The sequence below is a fragment of the Natrix helvetica genome, assembly GCF_964273705.1.
Source record: "Natrix helvetica genome assembly, chromosome: 2".
NCBI lineage: Eukaryota > Metazoa > Chordata > Lepidosauria > Squamata > Natricidae > Natrix > Natrix helvetica.
Genome location: NC_138552.1, coordinates 185,141,421 through 185,160,321, shown reverse-complemented (window position 1 = coordinate 185,160,321; position 18,901 = coordinate 185,141,421). Strand labels below are relative to the sequence as shown.

Here is an 18,901-nt window from a genome sequence, read left to right as displayed (position 1 = left end):
AATTTAACAACCGGTTCTCTGCCCTAATGATTTCTTCCAACAACCAGTTCACCACACTGCTCAGAAAGTTAACAACTAGTTCTCCCGAAGTGGTGCAAACTGGCTGAATCCCCCAACCCAAGGAATGGCATCCTGGAAATAAGGGCACAGTGCAATGGTCGAGAGGGGTCTGTTCAAATTCTGAAAATATAAAGCCTTCCTTATTTGTGTTTTGTATAAATGTTATTTGTCCTCTCTGCATTGTGTTTAGTGGTAAAAACTTTTTTTTTCAACAAGGAAGTAAAAGAGTTTCAGTATATTCTAATTAGCTGTCCTGACCATGTGCAGAATTAAACATCTACATTAGCTACTTCTTTGAAAAAGAAATATATTTTGCAGGGCCCTGGGTTAATAATGATTATATGATATTAGGCGAAGGCTGACAAATGCGATTTTAAAACAGATTCCAAACCAGAATCCATGTTGGAAGGGCAAAATTGATTTAGGAAGCAATTAATTTGGTGTGTGTGTGTGTCTTCATTTAAAATTAAGAAAGAAATACAAACAACATTTCTTTAAACCTGCAACCAATTTGACTAAATTGCTGTCTTTAGATTTATATAGTTTTCTAATACTCAGGCTACAAAATAAAGTAGAACAGCCTTGTAACTAAATACTCTTCAACATCATGAAGTACTCTTCAACATCTTCATCAATGATTTGGATGAGGGAATAAATGGGGAACTCATCAAATTTGCAGATGACACTAAGCTGGCAGGAATAGCCAACACTCCAGAAGATAGACTTAAGATACAGAAGGATCTTGACAAACTTGAACATTGGGCACTATCTAATAAAATGAAATTCAATGGTGAAAAGAGTAAGGTTCTACATTTAGGCAACAAAAACGGAATGCACAGGTACAGTACAGGTGGTACCGTGCTCAATAGTAGTAACTGTGAGAGGGATCTTGGAGTTCTAGTGGACAATCATTTAAATATGAGCCAGCAGTGTGCAGCAGCTGCCAAAAAAGCCAACACAGTTCTAGGCTGCATCAACAGAGGGATAGAATCAAGATCACGTGAAGTGTTAATACCACTTTATAATGCCTTGGTAAGGCCACACTTGGAATACTGCATTCAGTTCTGGTCGCCACGATGTAAAAAAAGATGTGGAGACTCTAGAAAGAGTGCAGAGAAGAGCAACAAAGATGATTAGGGGACTGGAGACTAAAACATATGAAGAATGTCAGGTTGCAGGAACTGGGTATGTCTAGTTTAATGAAAAGAAGGACTAGGGGAGACATGATAGCAGTGTTCCAATATCTCAGGGGTTGCCACAAAGAAGAGGGAGTTAAGCTATTCTCCAAGGCACCTGAGGACAGAACAAGAAGCAATGGGTGGAAAGTAATCAAGGAGAGAAGCAACTTAGAACTGAGGAGAAACTTCCTGACAGAACAATTAATCAGTGGAACAGCTTGCCTCCAGAAGTTGTGAATGCCCCAACACTGGAAGTCTTTAAGAAGATGTTGTATAGCCATTTGTCTGGAACGGTATAGGGTTTCCTGCCTAGGCAGGGGGTTGGACTAGAAGACCTCCAAGGTCCCTTCCAACTCTACTATTGTATTGTATTGTATTGAATTGAAGAACATAGAGGCAAACTTCTTCCCTTCATTAAAAAATCTGCAAGACAGTCAGTTTACTTGAAATTCAGTCAAAAAGATGAAAAGTCAAGGAACACTAAGGCTGATCTGATAGTCATATCATATTCCTCTTTAAATCTTGCTTGCACTATTAGCGTTTTGAATTAAGTACCCACGTTTTGCCTATATATGATGCCCATATGCCTAGCACGTCAACCCTTTTCACTCACATTAACAATCATCTGTGAAATTTAACTACTGTATTGTAAAAATCAACTAGCCTTTTATTTAACAGTGTTTTAGAAATGATCAATTCTAAACTCGAAAACGGTGTGATTGCTCAATAAATAACCTGGATAATTTAACTCTGTATTTTAGTCCTTAATAAGAAGTGCTTCATTTATTAAAAAAAATAGTACACTGAATGCTTTGATACACAGAGATTTGTATTTTTCGAAATCTTTTTTTATTGTGTAAATAATAAAGTGTCCCATCATTGTTCATGAAAAAAATGCTGACTTCTCCTGGTGAGACATGGTATCAAGAGGATCCATGATTCCTTCTAGGTCTAAGGCAGGGAATTGTACTTGTGTTTCAAACCATTTGGCTACGGTGAGAAGCTGAAGCTCATGAAAAGCCTGGCCAATAAATTGCAATCCAATCGGTAAGCCTTTTTTTGAGAGGGCTGAAGGAACATTTACAGCTGGCAACCCTGAAAGATAAACAAACATTTCTTTCTTTGCATTATCTGATAAGGAACATACAGTACAACAGAAAAACTAAAGCAAATGCATCTCTCTCTCTCTCTCTCTCTCTTGAAGGCAAATATTTAATTTGATTTTGTAGCTTTTCAAGCTGTATTTAATTAAGATAAAAACACCCAACCTTCATTTCTTCTTAAAACATTTCTTTTATAAGCATTGATAATAACTACTTATGATTAGATAATATAATGATTTAACCCCAGATCTTTAGTGTCTTGGAATATATATGATTGATGCAAATTGTCCTTTACAACTTCATCATTCTGAAGTTCAAATATTCTTCCTAACTATTCATCATTATAGCCTCAGATTAGAGTTCCAAGTATAGTGAATTTAATTTCTCATTCATTATCCACTAACTCCTACTTGGATAAACTAATCACTTGAAAATGTTTGGGATTTTTTATGCGGGTTTCATTCCAACAAATTATCCCCTTGTTAAATGAGTAAATTTGGCAACCATGTATTTATTTGCTCATACTTGCTAATTGAGAAAATTACATACAAATATGCTCAAAGACATAATTGATCGAGATTTGGCAGAATACTGGTGTAACTAAACTTCAGGAGTTGTTACAATTACATATACCTCCAAAACTCCTCATGGCATAAACCTCACTACATATTTTCTCCCTCTTGTTTTGGATTATAGTTTTGTCCAATCAAGATCATGTAAAAAATAATAATCAGAAAATCAAATATAATTTTGCAAACTTTTAAGTTGACCTAGTATAGGGATTTACGCAAACATGGACAGAGTGTCAATTGGCAATACTTTGAATAGCTACAAGAAGATTGCAATATCAAATAAGCCAAGGTCAATCACATCTGACTGTCTATTAGAAGTCTGACTTGGCACCTGCTCTTTATTATATTTAATGTTTTAATGTGTTTAATTTTTAATAGGGTTTAATAGGGTTACGTATCTTTGTTCTTTTAACTTTTCACTGGGAGATGCCCAAAATTGACTAGAAGATTGGGGGAAAGCCTACAGGATATTTTAAATAAATAAATAAAAACAAATATTGTCATTTACAGTGTCATGATGGGAATCTCTACAGTGAATAAGTTTTGTAAAGGACCAGATTTTCCAGAATGTTGGAAGCTTTTAGAATTCAACAAAACAATGGCTGCCTGGTTTCAATTCACAAAACAAAATGTGTCTACAATAAAAACTTTCAATTTTTTTTACCGGCCATGTTGGCAGCCTGAGTGAAGATATCATCCTGGGTGCTGCGAGTCCTGTTGTCTTCCTTGATGAATTCTTCATACAACATAGCCTGATTCAAGGTAGTTGGGGTGAGCAGTATATCCACACCAGAACGGAAGAGTTTTGCAAAATCAGTAGCTATGAGTCTTCTCACTTTCTGAGCTTTGATGAAATACTTCTCGTAATTCCTAAAGGGGAAAGGAGGAACTCCCGTAAGAAACCAAAAATGTATAGTGAGCCATTATATTGGTGGCCCTAAAAACTTTCATACTGAACTTCCCTAAGCTAACTATTCTAACTATAGGGATACTCCCAGATCTTGCACTCTTGAACTTATTATCAGGCCATCTCTAAACTCCTGATATCACCCATCTATGCCACTGAGACTCATAAATCAATGAACATAAACTTCAGTGCCAGCAATGATCACTATTGACTCTGCTTACTAGTGATGTTGAAAGTTTATTTATTTATTTTTAAAGTTCCTATCTTTAACCACTCATCTCTCTCAGAGTTTCAGTTTAGTAACATCTGGGGGCCTTCAAGGTTTTTATTAAAAGAATGGGTGAACTTTGGGGATTAGGAGCTATATGTGCCCCTAATTTAAAGATTCCCTATATTCTGCCGTATAAGGCAACTGGGCGTATAAGATGACCCCCTAATTTCAGGTGCCCACAAGCCGGCTGAAGGCCTCCGTGCTGCCGGGCTTTCGTAATTTGAGCTCAGCGCCTTCCTCCTCCAGACCGCCAGCCAGACCTTACTAAGCCATCCCAGCGCTCATCCATCCACATGCCCAGGCGAGGAGCACTAAGGTTAACGATTGAAAGGCCGGCGCATCCACTGGTGGTGGCGCGGCTTTTTGCTTGGCGGCATTGCTTTTTCTTTTGTTTTGGTTTTTTGGTATGGCTTTTCTTACCCATGGCATATAAGACAACCCTGATTTTTGAAATAATTTTTTAGGGTTAAAAAGTCATCTTATACGCTGGAAAATACGGTATAAAATAATTCTTGGAATATAAATTTTAACACAACTGGAAGTTTCCTTTTGCTCAGTCATCTTAATGGGGCTGCAAGGGTAGGATTTAGTAAACAAGTCTGCCTTTCCACATATTGGGAGTTCCCCTAGCAAATAAAATAGATTCTTGACCCATTGGACCTACTGGATTATCCAGAATTTTAAGATACCGGTAGTCCTTGATTTACAACCCTTTGTTTAGTGACCGTTCAAAGTTTCAATGGCAGTGACAAAGGTGACGTATCATTGTTTTTCTTACTTATAATCATTGCAGCATTGCCATGGTTACGTAATCAAAATTCGGATGCTTGGCAATTCAGATGCTTGGCAATGGGCATTTATTTATGACGGTTGCATCGTCCTTGGGTCATGTGATCATCATTTGTAACCTTCTCAGCCAGCTTCCAACAAGCAAAGTCAATGGAGGGTGCCAGATTCATTTAATTACATGATTCACTTAATAACTGCAGTGATTCACTTAACAACTGTGTAAAATGGGATAAATCTCACTTACCATCTGTCTTGTTGTAATAATAATAATAATAATAATAATAAGCTTTAATTTATAAACTGCACCCATTCCTAAACAGGACTCGGGGCGGTGTACAGTCATATTAAAACAGTATGAATACAAAATATAGATATACTTAAATATACAAGTAGGTAAATTGTGATTGTAAATTGAGGGCTGCCTATGTAAGAATTTTGCCATCTATTATTTCAAAAGCCAAATCAGTAATAATGATAAAAGCTGATTTGGCAAGATGAAAAAATCTTGTGTAGTTTCTCCCTTAATTGAACAACAAATAAAATGTCGGTTTTGTAACTTTTGAGCCTTAAAATGTGTGTAACTTACTGTTTCAGCAAGAAGTAGTTCCCTGATAGAATTCTTCCCCTCACAACATCATTAAAACCTTCCCGGCGTGTGGCTGCAATCAAAGCTTCTGTGGACTGCTGGGCACTGCTGCGATGCCCTGCGAAAGGAGAGGCATTCAGCAGTTGACAAATACATCCCTAAAATATTCAAAGCTGATTAAACTATACGATCCCATTCAGCATAAAGGGCTATCAAAGCTTCTTATTGTTGATAAACCCGTTACATTTCATTTATTCATCAGCCCAAAAGCTAAACATTTTATATGGGTTTTAACAGTTGACACCTGATCTAGTTAGAAGGACTTGAGCTGAACCTTCTTCACTAAATACTTCTTGCACAAAATGGATGGTACAAAGAGACGGAAATCCTCCCCAAAGATGAATAAATGTGACCTTTTTATGTCTGTTTCTTTTTTCTGGTTCTTGCTGAAGAAGGAAAGAGAGAGAGAGAGAGAGAGAGAGAGAAGAGAAGAGAAGAGAAGAGAAGAGAAGAGAAGAGAAGAGAAGAGAAGAGGAGAGGAGAGAAGAGAAGAGAAGAGAAGAGAGAGCGCGCTAAATTTAAGTGTAGTTCCCACTGATACCTTACCTAGTATACTTTGGTTAATATATTGAAAGATTTACGTGTCAACATTAAACCAAGATTTGAAATCAAGGCTTGTCTGGAACTTTGGTTCCTACTTTGCTTTTTCCACAAGGACAAAAAGATATGTGAAATAAATGAACAAGAAATAGGCTTCATCGTACCTTAGTTTATTCCATATGTAATAATCAAATTACATTTTCTATATCCCTATTCAATAATGCAAGTTATGAAAACTTCTTAAATAATTCCATGCAGAACCACTGAACAGTAGAAAGGAGCTCCACATATACTGGGGCTCCATATTTTATCATATTACAATCATTGTGGATTTGGTAAACATTAAGCCGACAAGGTCCTAGTCCTTTCCCTTCAATACTGCCATCTAATGGAGAAGCAAGGAAGCATGCCTTTTCCAGGGCAGCTCCTGCCCATTGGAGCACTCTGCCCTCTGAGGTGCACAGCCTCTACCCTCCCAGCCTTCCATAAGACCTGGCTTTCCCCCCAAGCCCTGGGATAAGATTGGATAATTACACATAGTATTTATTTTCATTGTACATCATGTATACAATGAAATTGGATTAGTACATCATTAATACAACATTAGTAGGTTGACTTGGAATCAGGTTTTTGTTGTTTTTAATGATTTAATATGTTTAGTTTTATAGTTCAATATATTTTGTATGTTGTCTTAACTTGTGATTGGGAGCCACCCAGAGTTGATTATAATGTTTTAGATAAATAGCAATATCACTTACACTTATCTACTGCTTCATAGTTCTCAGCGGGCAGTCAGCAGAATTTGCCTGCAGTATTGCATTCTAACCACTGCACCATCACATCTCATAAATAAATTTAGAATGAAGTATTTCCAAAATGAGCACAGCACAAGGCATTAAGCAAACAATGGCTCTGTTACTTCAACTGTGCAATGCAGTGTTTTATACATCGAAATAAATATCTTGAATGCAAGCAATATTTCCTAGCTTTGTCATTCCTCTCTTCAATCAAATGCCGGACACAAAAATTTAATGGTCAAGATGCTGAATTGACAATATCAGTGCTCAGAGAACTTAATATGCACAAGGGAAAATGTTATCAAGCAGGAATGATCCAGAATTACGTAGTTTCAGTAACCCTATATTCATTTTTTAGTTGAGTAGAGGATCACAGTTGAGCTTAAGGGTGTATTTCTGTTGCAATCAGATCACTCCTCAAAGGACAAACCTCAGAAAATATTTCCTTCAAGATAAAAACATTCTTCCAAAAACGTAATAGTTATTTTCACCATTCATCAAGTCTCAACTCAGATCAATGAGACTTTTCTTGTTATAAAAAGGCTTTGGCCCAGACTTGGTCACCTATAATTAAACATTTATTTCATTACTGGTTCAGAGTTGGCTCACTCTTTATAAGTTGTTTGTTACTCTGGAACATATTAGTGGATCCACATTTATTTCATTATCCTCATTCTATATGATATGATTCATAGACAGGTGTACATAGAAAGCTCAAATATTTCTTTTCATCCAGGTTGATGGATTTTAAAATATTTGGCTTTGACTTTTAATCAAAATCTTCTATTCCAAAACTGTTTTTTTTTTCCAGAAGTCAACTGGGCTTTCTTGTTTTTTTCTTTTGAAGACTTCTTCAAAATCTTCTACTGTTGCAGTTTTCTGCAGCTGAACCTTCTCAAGTTAGATTATTAACTAGATTATCCGCCCAGGTCTGAATATTTTCTATGTTTATTCCTAAATGAGATACTGTAAGAAAGGTTAATGTAGAGTTTTTCTTCTCTAATCCTATTGTATCCTGGTACTGTTTTTCTCTAATTCCTGAGGCCATTATTTCCAATTATGCTTTTGCTAGGTGACAAATTATCAACAAATCCACAATCAGAAATAGAATTATACTTGACTCACTCAAAACAAAAAGATTGCAGAACAACTTCCTGCAATGTCTCAGAATATTGCTCATATTCATAAAATATTAAATCAATTTTTTCCTGTTGTTATCTCAACTTTTAGCATAAGATTAAGGAAATATACCAGATATCGGATTCCTCCCAAAGGAAGACTAGAACTTGGGTTTCTGCACATAGCCTTTTAAGACCAAACTGTCTCTCTCACATACCATACTAAGCTATGATATAACTGATTTGATTTTGCTTTACCTGGTTGTGGGTAACTGGTTATTTATTTATTTATTTTTACAAATAACAGTGTAGGGTTTACACATTGTTTAAATGCAGCTCTTGTCACAGTGCTGTACCTGGAAAGCTTCCTTAGGATTAGGCAGATGAACAAGTTATTAGAAAAATGTTGCAATTGAAGGCTACCTAGAAGTAATATTTTATAAGGCCCCTTATTGCCAAATGAATTGTCAATCGAAGAACCACCATTCTTAATAATATATTATCTTTTGTTATTAAGATGTTTACTACATAGTGTTTGGTTGCAATTACTCTAAATGTGAATATTTAAGAGACAACTTAATATTCAGCAGTGAGAAGGCTTACCATACTCCAGACCATCAAATCGAGCCATATTAGAAGCTACCTCTGCTGCACATAACACGTGATAACAGACAATGGAATAGAAGGTATGGGGCAGGCTCACTTCCATCACTTTAGCTCCAGCTCTCTCAAAGAGGTCAGCTGCCTTGGACCACACGGCTAGAGTCTCACTAGATAAACCTGCAGTATGGTATTCCTGGGAGGGAGGGAGGGAGGGAGGGAGGAAGAAAAAGAATGTTACGCACAACCAGCAGCATTTCGTAGGGTTTGTCTGATCTGAAAATGTCAAACACACTCAAGTGAAATGTGGGATGCCAATGAAAGGTCCTGTTTGAGAGTAAAATTTCTCCCTGGATTATATCTTATTTCTAATTCTGTACCAGGTAGTTCTCGACTTCCGGCCACAATTGAGCCTAACATTTCTGTTGTTAAATGAAACATTTGTTAAGTGAGTTTTTGCCCTGTTTTATGACATTTCTTGCCACAGTTGTTATGTGAATCACTGCAGTGGACAAGTTAGTAACGTGATTGTAAGTAAATCTGACTTCCCCATTGACTTTGCTTGTCAGGACACTGCAACAGTCAAAAAAGTATGAACCAGTTGCCAAACATCTAAGTTTTGATCACATGATCATGCGGCTGTATACAAAAGTCATGTGTGAAAAACGGTCATTAAGTCACTTTTTTCAGTGCCTTTTTAACTTTGAACAGTCACTAAATGAACTGTTGTAATTCGAGGACTACCTGTATTAGGGATAGTGCTCTATACAGGGCAGCCAAGATGGCCATGAGTCTGATATTATACTTAATTATCTCAGAGTTAACTTATTTTTGGAAAATCCTGGGATAACATGGGCCCTTGTTCGGGGAACAAGAATGATATTAAGTAATATTAAGTAATAGCAGTCATATGGAATTTATAGCAATGCTAAGAACTTGTTCTAAGACATTTCATAAATCCCAAAATAGGCTTAAGAAGCTTTAGAAGAGCATACATACATCTAAACGGTGGCTTTACTCAGTTACTCGTGCCCTGCTCGCCACTAGAACACATTACTATAATGAGCTCTACATGGGGCTCCCCTTGAAGAATACAGAATGCCATTTTTCCTCTGAGATGAGTGTCATGTTCAATGATAGTCTTCTCTCCCGCTATCTTGGATTATTTTTTTTTCTGCTTTTATTTAATGATTTGTTCGTTGGTTGTTTTTATGTATTATATGCAGTCTAGAGTCACATTTGCATACATTTGTTAAACAAACAAACACATGCTAACTGGAACCAGTAGAAATTTACAAAGCAAGGTTTAATATTAAGTTCTTCTGTTACGCAATTATCAAACCAAGCGCCACTCTCTTTTTGTTTATGTAACAAATAACTCTGAAGAACATTAATCTGCAGAAATGCCAATAACAAACGGAGGCTACATGGAAGTAAGCTGCTATTACAGCCCTGCTCTTTGCTAAATAAAGGACATGTTTTTAACATGTTCCAATACCATGTTTATTCATTCCACATGCTTTTCTTTCTGTAACCGTATAGTGAATTATTTTTAATAGCCTCCATCAATCTGGACATTCTCCAGATGTATGGATTCCAGTTCCCATAAATCTCGGGAATGGCCTTGTGGCTGGGAATTATGGAGGTGAAATTCTGGATGTCTGAAGAGTGCCCTTGGAAAAATTTGTATATTTATATATTTTTTTAAAAAAATCAATTCTCAATTCATTTAAGTAATGAATGGAAAAATGGTAAATCATAGCCTTTGGTCTGATGTTCAGAATGTGAACTTCATTATCTACAAACATGAGTTTTGAATACAAGATTTTGGTTTTGAAATTTAAATTTTTGTAAAGGAAAAAAAAAGTTTTGAAAGAAAAATGCCACATATTTCCTTCATATTTATACCCTGGCACTGGCATGTATCTCTTCAGAAGACAGAAAGGTATTTGAAGCTATCACAATACAACCAAAGATTTCACAATCCTCTCTAAAACATGCAAAACATGTTTTTATTCTTGAAATAGGAGATGCTCTTCATGCGTTGAGAACTACAACTTCTAGCATCTATCACCTTTGCCAGTAAGTGCCTCATGCAGCTGGGAAGATTAGTTTACAAACAAAGGCAAATATATGTGTCCTAGGATAATGTTGCAGGATCCAATCTGGGTCAGTCACCAGGTGTAGTAGATGTGTCTCCAGATTTTATTAAACTAATCTTGCAGGATCCAATTTGGGTTGGCCAGTAGGAGCCAAGATTTAGTCTCCTGAGCTTTCGGACTCATGCTGGAGTCCATCTTTAGGGAATTTCTCTCTCAAATTTTGGTCCCGGTAACCAACCCAGATTGGATCCTGCAAGATTAGTTTAGTAATATCTGGAGTTACTGTTGTGGCTCGCCGACAGCCTGTGGAGCTGGCAACAGAGTCGGACAGTGAGGAGGTTGGGGAGGAACAGGGGCCAGTCTTGAGGACTGAGGAAAGCTCAGATGAGGGCTCTGCGTTGGAGGCAGAGAGGGAGCTAGGCAGCAGCGAGGCAGAGGAACAGCTGGATCCTGTTCCCAGTGTGTGCATGCGCAGAGCTGCCAGAAGACAAGAACAATTAAGAAAGCAGGGTCGACTTAAGAGTAAAGCCACACCTTGGGGTGATTGGCCCCTTCCATAGGAAACAAAAGAGGAGCAAATGGGGAGTGGGCTTTTGCAGGAAACAATAAGTTCATTTAGTCGTGTCAAGAGAGAAAAGTTCTGTTTTTTAATTATAAGAGACTCTGTGCCATGTTTTGCCTTGCCCTGCAGTTGGAACTAGTTATTTAGCAGCTCGCCAAAGAAAATACGGTTTGTATTTAATAAACAACCCTCTGAAAGACTGGTTGCTAAGCCTTGTGGACTGTGAATGAAAGGAATTCACAGTGTAAATAAATGGGTTTTGCCGGGATCAAGACTCTGCTTCTTGCTTGTTAAACTCATTAAACTAGGAATAAGGAACCTGTGTAAGGGAACTCCTATTAAATCCCCACTATCTCTGACTATTCATCATCTCCCCTACGGGGAGAGGGGGCGGTCTATAAATTTAATAAACCTAAACCTAAACCTATAAACCTATCTTAAGACTGGCAGAAGCTGTACTCCAGCAAGACTTGGAGAGATACAGTTTTTCTGTCTTCCGTACTGGCTTTATTACTTGTGTAGGTTGAAAACATGACTCAAAGACAGAAGGGTATGCTCACATGTTTCATTTAATATAAATTAATATTTAGTGCTCACTAACTTAATGCTCACTAATTTCTTAATTAATGCAATTTAGTATTACATTTAATGTAGCCTAATGCTCCCTAATCATGCACCCATTTACCTTAGGAACCCCAATGCAAAGATTCTTCATATCTATCAAGTTAGGTAGCTGAAATGGACAAAAGGGATCTTGCACTGTGGTTGAATCTTTCGGGTCATGCCCGCCAAGAACACCTGAAAGAAATGGAATGGCACATGAGATAACCGGAAAAAGGGAACTGCTAAAGTACACTAACTTGGGAGAAATGCCTAAGGAAACATATCATTGTTGTACCTAACACAGCCGCTGCATCATCAACACATCTGGTTAAAATGCCTGGGACGTCCATCGAGTTCACAAGTGGGATGAGACCATAGCGGGAAATGAGGCCGTAGCTGGGCTTTAGACCAACAACTCCACAGAGGGAGGCTGGATTTCTTGTGGAACCTCCTGTGTCAGATCCCAGAGCCCTAGAATTGAATTTTAAAAAAGCATGACAATCAGAAACAAATACAAAACTGTATCTTCTTTTATATCTGCCATCTGAAAGCCATTTTTGAATGAATGAATGAATACACCTCTAATTACATTTCCTTCCAGTTAACTCCCAAGGACTCCATGGAGTTTTCTCAACAACAGTACACACACAGGTATTTTATCATTACCTTTTTCTGGTATTTTTTTATTTTTATTTTCACCCTATCCTGCTGCTCTGAAATTTATCGATGGCCTCCTATCCACGATTTAAGTATGTCTGACCTGACAAGATTGACCAGATATTGTCATCTGCTGAGGCAGAAAAAGACAAGCTAAACTTAAGATGTGTGTAACCAATCAGTATTTTTTAGATTTTGTACTGGACCATTCATCTTTCAGCTGTCAGAAGAGGCAAGTTTGCATTCCAATGTATCTTTAATTCCATCATAACTTGGAAAGAACTTGAAATGGTACTTAGCCGTGCTACAGGTAGTCCTCGACTTACAATCGAACCTAATATTTCCGTTACTGAAATATTTGTTAAGTGAGTTTGCCCCATTTTACGACCTTTCTTGCCACAGTTGTTAAGTGAATCACTGTAGCTGTTAAATTAGTCAAACTGTTGCTAACTAAATCTGGCTTTTGCTTGTCAGGTCTCAAATGGGGATCATGTGACCCCAGGATACTGAAAGCGTCATAAATACTGGTATGAGTCAATTACCAAGCATCTGATTTTTGATCACTATGACCACAGGGATGCTATAACAGTTGTACTGGTCATAAGTCTCTTTTTCATTGCCATTGCAACTTTGAATGGTCACTAAACAAACTGTTGAAAGCCGAGGACCACCTGTATTACGATGCTCTAAATTCAACATTGTGAGACACTCTTACGCAAAGCATGTGAAAGATGATACCGCGGCAGCACTGCCACCAGAGCTTCCTCCAGTTATCAGCCAGCCGGTATCTTCGTGTTGAGCAGGGGGGGTCGGTGCGCATTTTTCTCTGTACTGCCTTGAATAACTCCAGGGGTTCCGCACTGGCCCAAAGGCCCCATCTGTACTTCCAGACCTAGGATGAGCAAGTCGAAAAGGAAATTTTTAAGGATTGTGAATTATTAAGCGGGCTATTTTTTATCTTGCCAGAATCTAATTCAACTTACCCCATGGCAAATTCGTCTAGATTTGTTTTTCCAAGCAGTACAGCTCCTTGATCCAGCAATTTCTGAACTACTGTTGCATTGTATGGGGGGATATAACCTGAAAAAAAATGTAAATACAGGATTGGCTAGGGACTCTATCTTGTAATAATTGAGAGTGTGTTTTACCATTGCAACAATGTTTTATTCATCTATCTTACTGATTTTTGAGTCTTCAGTAGTTTAAGCGGTTTACAGAGTCAGCATGTCGCGGCCCAACAATCTGGGTCTTCACGTCACCGACATCGGAAGGATGGAAGGCTGAGTCAACCTCAAGCACCATCATGATGGAAGGAATCACACTCCTGGCCATGTGAGCCAGAGGTAGCCTGCAGTACTGCATTCTAATCACTGCACCAATCCAGTTCTCTATTATGATATACTGTCGCGAGAGAAGTTCAAACTATAAAATCAGTGCTGTACTTTGGACTACATCTACATCACAGGAGCAAATTTCTGCTTTTTACAATGTAGCCTTTCTCTCCTCTTCCTGCAAAATGCAGATGGGTAAGGCTGCAAAAAAGGATCCAGGTCTGCTAGTGGAGCTACTCCATAGAAAAATAACACTCAATTCATAACACATAACACAGATTCCAATTGAAATTTACCAAGTTATGTTGTTACAACGACATAAGTATGTACATCAAAAAAATTGCCCGGAACAAAAAGTATAATATAAAAAGTGCCACCTTGCAGTGAGATGGGCAACAAATTTATTAAATAAAAAATGCAGAAATCAATCATTCCAAGCAGACTCCACAAATAAAAAATGTGACCCAGTCTTACAGCATGTGGTTTGCAAAACTTCAACGTCAATCTGTTACTTGAGACAATGATAGAAAAAAATTGTTTCTGAAGCATAGAGAAATGCTGCTCTGAACATGGTTAAAACTTGGTTAGATGAACCCATGATCTGTCTCAATGATAGGCAGTTATCTATAGTTCCATCTTTCTACATTAAAAAAATATTTTTTTTTAAATCCTGTTGCTGTCTTGCCCATAGCATCAGAAAATCAGCAGTTTGAATTAGTTGGTACTGGGAACGAATTCCTTGATTTCCTGCTATTAATGACAGAACTCAATTTCCTGCTCACTTACTGACCACACAGATCAGTTGAAGACTAAAAAGATTAGTCTGGAATGTCTGAAAATCATAGGGGGCTGCATTTTATGGCCAAATAACAACTGCATGTTCTTATTAGCTATATTGGACTTTCTCCCTACCTTTTTCCATTACTTTTCCATTCAAAAATGTGTAGGGAAATATTATTTTGAATTTGATGAACTTATGACAAAACTCTGGCACTGCTATCAAAATGATTGAAGGCCTCACAATTAAAGCTCCTAGATTAATGTGATACCATTAAGACACTAAGAATCAGAGCTCTAAATTTGGACTTTAAAAAAAAATCTACTTTACCTTTTAACATCTTGGATGCACATGTTGTTTCAATGCCAACAGTGCTAAAGTTGTCTTTCACAGCAACAGGAATACCATCTAAATCACCCAATGGCTGACCTTCATTATGAAGAATAGAAGGATAATTAAATCAGTGTTTTGTCAGAGTTATTTGGGAGTATTTTGTTAGTAATAATAAGGCTTTTAAAAATACAATAAAATATGACTTCACCAAACCACATAGGTAGGCCTCAACTTACAACTGTAACTAAGCTGAGAAATATGGTTGTAAGTCATGGCAATCATTAAGCAGATTACCTCATGAATGTGTCTGACTTTAACAACCCTTTTTGCAGAGGTCATTAGAAGAACACAGTGGTTGTTGAGCAAACCCACTGAACCCTGTGGATGTTTGAAATCGTAAGCTAATGCTGGTTTACAGCCAAAAAAGTTAAAAGTGTGATCATGTGACTGCAGGATGCTGCAAATAGCTGTAAATGGGGATTGGTTGCAAAGTGTCAAAAATAGGATCATGGCATGGTGTGTGTATGTGTGTGTGTATGCTGCCAGTGGAACTTTGAAACTGGGTTGTAAGTAGTCTTGGAGAGATCCACTGCAACTTTGAATGGTCACAATTCAGGGATAACCTGTATGCACAATATGTTGACTAAGCCATAATGGCTTGCTTCATACAACATAATAAGCCCTATTCTTGGGTTTGTAAATCATGCTAAATACATATTATGGCTTCTTTTGTGAACTACAACTCTAGGTAAAGGGAAGTAAGTTTAGATTATTTTGGAAGTCCATATTGATACATAGGTTCAACAATGAATTCTCTCTCTCAGATAGGAATGTGTATGAAAACACAACATCTAATCTAAAAACTGCCTGCTATCAAAAATTAAGTTCTTCCTGTGAAGCATGATAACATCTAACCCAGTAAATATATGTGGGCCATGTTCTCTGAGAAACCCAGAGAAAAATAAAATTACTTTAAACAGAGAACCTCCATAGACAGTTACTTTAAACAAAAAGAAGTGAGATTTTTCTGTTGCATAAATAAAATAACTTAGTAGTATATTTCTTATGATAATTATTCATTATTTCTCGCGAGGAAAAATATTAGGTTCAGAGGCTAACCATTTTAGGAGAGAGCAACTGTTTGGTAGTAGTATCTTACCTTGTCTGTATCTCTCTTCTGATGCTCGAGCTTGTTTTAATGCTGTGTCTTCGATTACTGTTATGTAAGCATTAAGAAATTTGGTAGTTTTTATTAACGAGAGACATTTCTGACAAAGTTCAGTTGAACTGACATGGCCTTTCTTCAGTGCTGCAGAAATCTGAAATGACAATGAAAAAAAGGAAGAAGTATAATAATTTGAACAGAAAAAGTACACTGTAGTTATACAGTGAAAAGAGCCTATATAACTTGTGATGATGAAAATACATTAAATAATGCAAAGGAAAAGAAAGGAAGAAAGTAAAGAAAAAAGAGAAACACCCATATAATATCCATTTAGTAGAGAATTAGTTCAATTAGTTCAAAAATTTGTATCGTGAATCAATTCCATAGTACCAGGAAGGTAAATGTCTATGTAAGATTATTCTTTTTCACTGAACCCCAAGGTCAGTAGAACCAAAAGTTTTCATAAAATATGTTATCTTTAATCACAACATTTCTTTCTGAATAAAGAAAAAAAATTATATTAAAAAAAACATTTCTTTCTATGGTTGTATTAACATGTGCTATATCTGAAACCAAGACAAATGATAAGAGGAGAAAACTTGAGTTAAAGAACTATGACATTTCTTAGAACGCTAGCTGAAAAATGAGGTTCAACCCTTTTTAAGTATTCATTTGGGAGTTCCAGAGACACTAAATATTTGCTGATGAATTAATTTCTACCATTTCCCTCCAGGTAAACCAGACAAGAAATACAATCAGATGAGCTATTTCTACTTCATTTATTATATTACCACATTAACAAAAACTTGCAAATTTGAAAGCACAAATCTCCTGCTGAACGTTATCAATTGCCTGATCCATTAAACGGGTCTTTCTCTGACCATTTACACAACTAAGATCTCCTCCTCTTGTCTGATAATTTTTTAGGCAGCATCTCTTCCCTTACTCCCTCAAGGTTATTCTCACATACAGTTTCAGCCTTAAATCACTAGGGGTGTGTGTGTGTGTGTGTGTATGTGTGTGTGTAGAGAGGTTCCCCCTCGCACATATGTGCTAGTTGTTCCCAACTCTAGGGATCGGTGCTCATCTCCGTTTCAAAACCAAAGAGCCAGTGCTGTCCAAAGATGTCTCCATGGTCATGTGGCCAGCATGGCTAAATGCCATGGAACTCTATTACCTTCCCACCAAAGGTGATTCTTATTTTTCTACTTGAATTTTTATATGCTTTAGAACTGCTAGGTTGGCAAAAGCTGGGACAAAGCTGGGAGATCACTCCGTTACCTGGCACTAGGGATTTAAACTGCCGACCCGCCGACCCTTCTGATCGACAAGCTCAGCGTCTTAGCCACTGAGCCACCACATCCCTTTTGTATGTATGTATGTATGTGCTTGCGTATAGATATGTGTGTGTGTGTGTGTTTGCCAAGGCAATAAAAAAGAGATCCACAAATAAATGCATTTCAGAATATTAATGTAATGGTAAACTTCCTATGCTTATTTATGTAAAAATAAATGAATTTTTGATATATTCTGCAAAAGAAGGCTCTCCTTACAGGTAGGCTCTGTTAGGTATTAAAACGCCACCTGAATTGTTCTAGATTAGATTTTTTAATTTTGTACTGCTTTTGGGGAATCAATTCCCCACTGGTATCTTAGACTATGCTCCATTTTTAACTACAAATACTAATACATCTTCAATAAATCATGTCATCACCACAACATGGTAGTATCAGGTAGCCAAATACGGTATGGAATCCCTTGCAGCCTCTCAGTTTTGTACATATCCAGCTTCCTGTTTGCAAACATGAATATTATATTATCATCACATTGAAAAAAGCATAATATGCCTACAAATGAAATGTACATTTATATTGTTAGTCTATGTATAATATGCCGTATGCTAAACAAATAACCTACAAATAGCATAATCCTGTGCGTGGAGGGCCTCAATATGTTTACTGGGGGTTACTCTTATATAAACTGTACGGGTTATACTCTTATGTAAATATAAATAGATGGTTTATTTTGTATGAATTTAGTGAGACATTAAGATATTTATTATCATGTTGCTGATAATTATCAACAATTGTATCATGTTGATAATAGTTATAAGTAACGATTTGAGTCTGTGTGTGTGTGTGTGTGTGTGTGTGTGTGTCTGTGTACTACTGATATCTATGGTTTCTTTTTGCACTGCCAAGATTGCAGGCTGCCCTGCAAAAATCGTGAGAACTACTATCTGAACTTTCCATATCTTTTTGTTGTCATCTACTGATCATCTGGATTTCTACCACCCACATCCGTTATCTTACCCTTACTACAGCAGCAATCTTTAAAAAAAATTGCTAGAAATGCACTACCCACCACGCAATACTGAGTCTTGAATTATCTGATTTTCTATCCTTTGTATGCCAAGCATACTTGGAACATCAAGCGTCTCCCCCAAATGATTGCACCAGTGAGGCTAAAACCAATTTCGTTGTATACATGATGTAAAACGACCATAAAGGTTACACTATACTATTTAAATGCAGGCGGAGAACCCAGGTCTAGAGAGAGAAATAACTCCCAGATGAGCCAAAAACAACAACGACGCACCTCTCGGATCGAGGCGCGCAGCATTTTGCCCGGCATCCCGGGATGGAAGAGTCCGAGGGACCCGCAGACCTTCCTCGCTATATGAACTTCAGTTATTGACACTCGGGAAGGAACCTATGGGGGCATCCATGTTGGTAAGCTTTTGTAACATTGAGATCGCTGATTGGCTCAACGCTCACAGCATCAAAGCA

General features: G+C 37.3%; 1 protein-coding gene across 1 annotated transcript; it reads right to left on the bottom strand.

Moving 5' to 3' along the window:
- Positions 1 to 2,009: 2,009 nt before the first annotated feature.
- QRSL1 (glutaminyl-tRNA amidotransferase subunit QRSL1) lies at positions 2,010 to 18,860 on the bottom strand. Its single transcript, XM_081944872.1, has 11 exons — positions 18,711 to 18,860; positions 16,107 to 16,266; positions 14,945 to 15,043; positions 13,489 to 13,585; positions 13,221 to 13,397; positions 12,144 to 12,319; positions 11,931 to 12,043; positions 8,585 to 8,777; positions 5,467 to 5,584; positions 3,578 to 3,783; positions 2,010 to 2,333 (listed from the first exon to the last, which is right to left on the bottom strand). Exons 1-11 carry the CDS (start codon positions 18,744 to 18,746, stop codon positions 2,122 to 2,124), a joined length of 1,587 nt encoding a protein of 528 aa, XP_081800998.1. The 5' UTR covers positions 18,747 to 18,860; the 3' UTR covers positions 2,010 to 2,121.
- Between the last annotated feature and the right edge of the window lie 41 nt (positions 18,861 to 18,901).

Excerpts from the sequence above, each read along its gene's own strand:
- QRSL1 (XM_081944872.1), bottom strand. The coding sequence starts at position 18,746 with ATGCCGGGCAAAATGCTGCGCGCCTCGATCCGAGAG. Across the intron at positions 13,586-14,944 it reads TGCATCCAAGATGTTAAAAG|GTTATATCCCCCCATACAAT; the intron begins GTAAAGTAGATT and ends ATTTTTTTTCAG. Across the intron at positions 5,585-8,584 it reads ATTTGATGGTCTGGAGTATG|GGCATCGCAGCAGTGCCCAG; the intron begins GTAAGCCTTCTC and ends CTCCTTTCGCAG.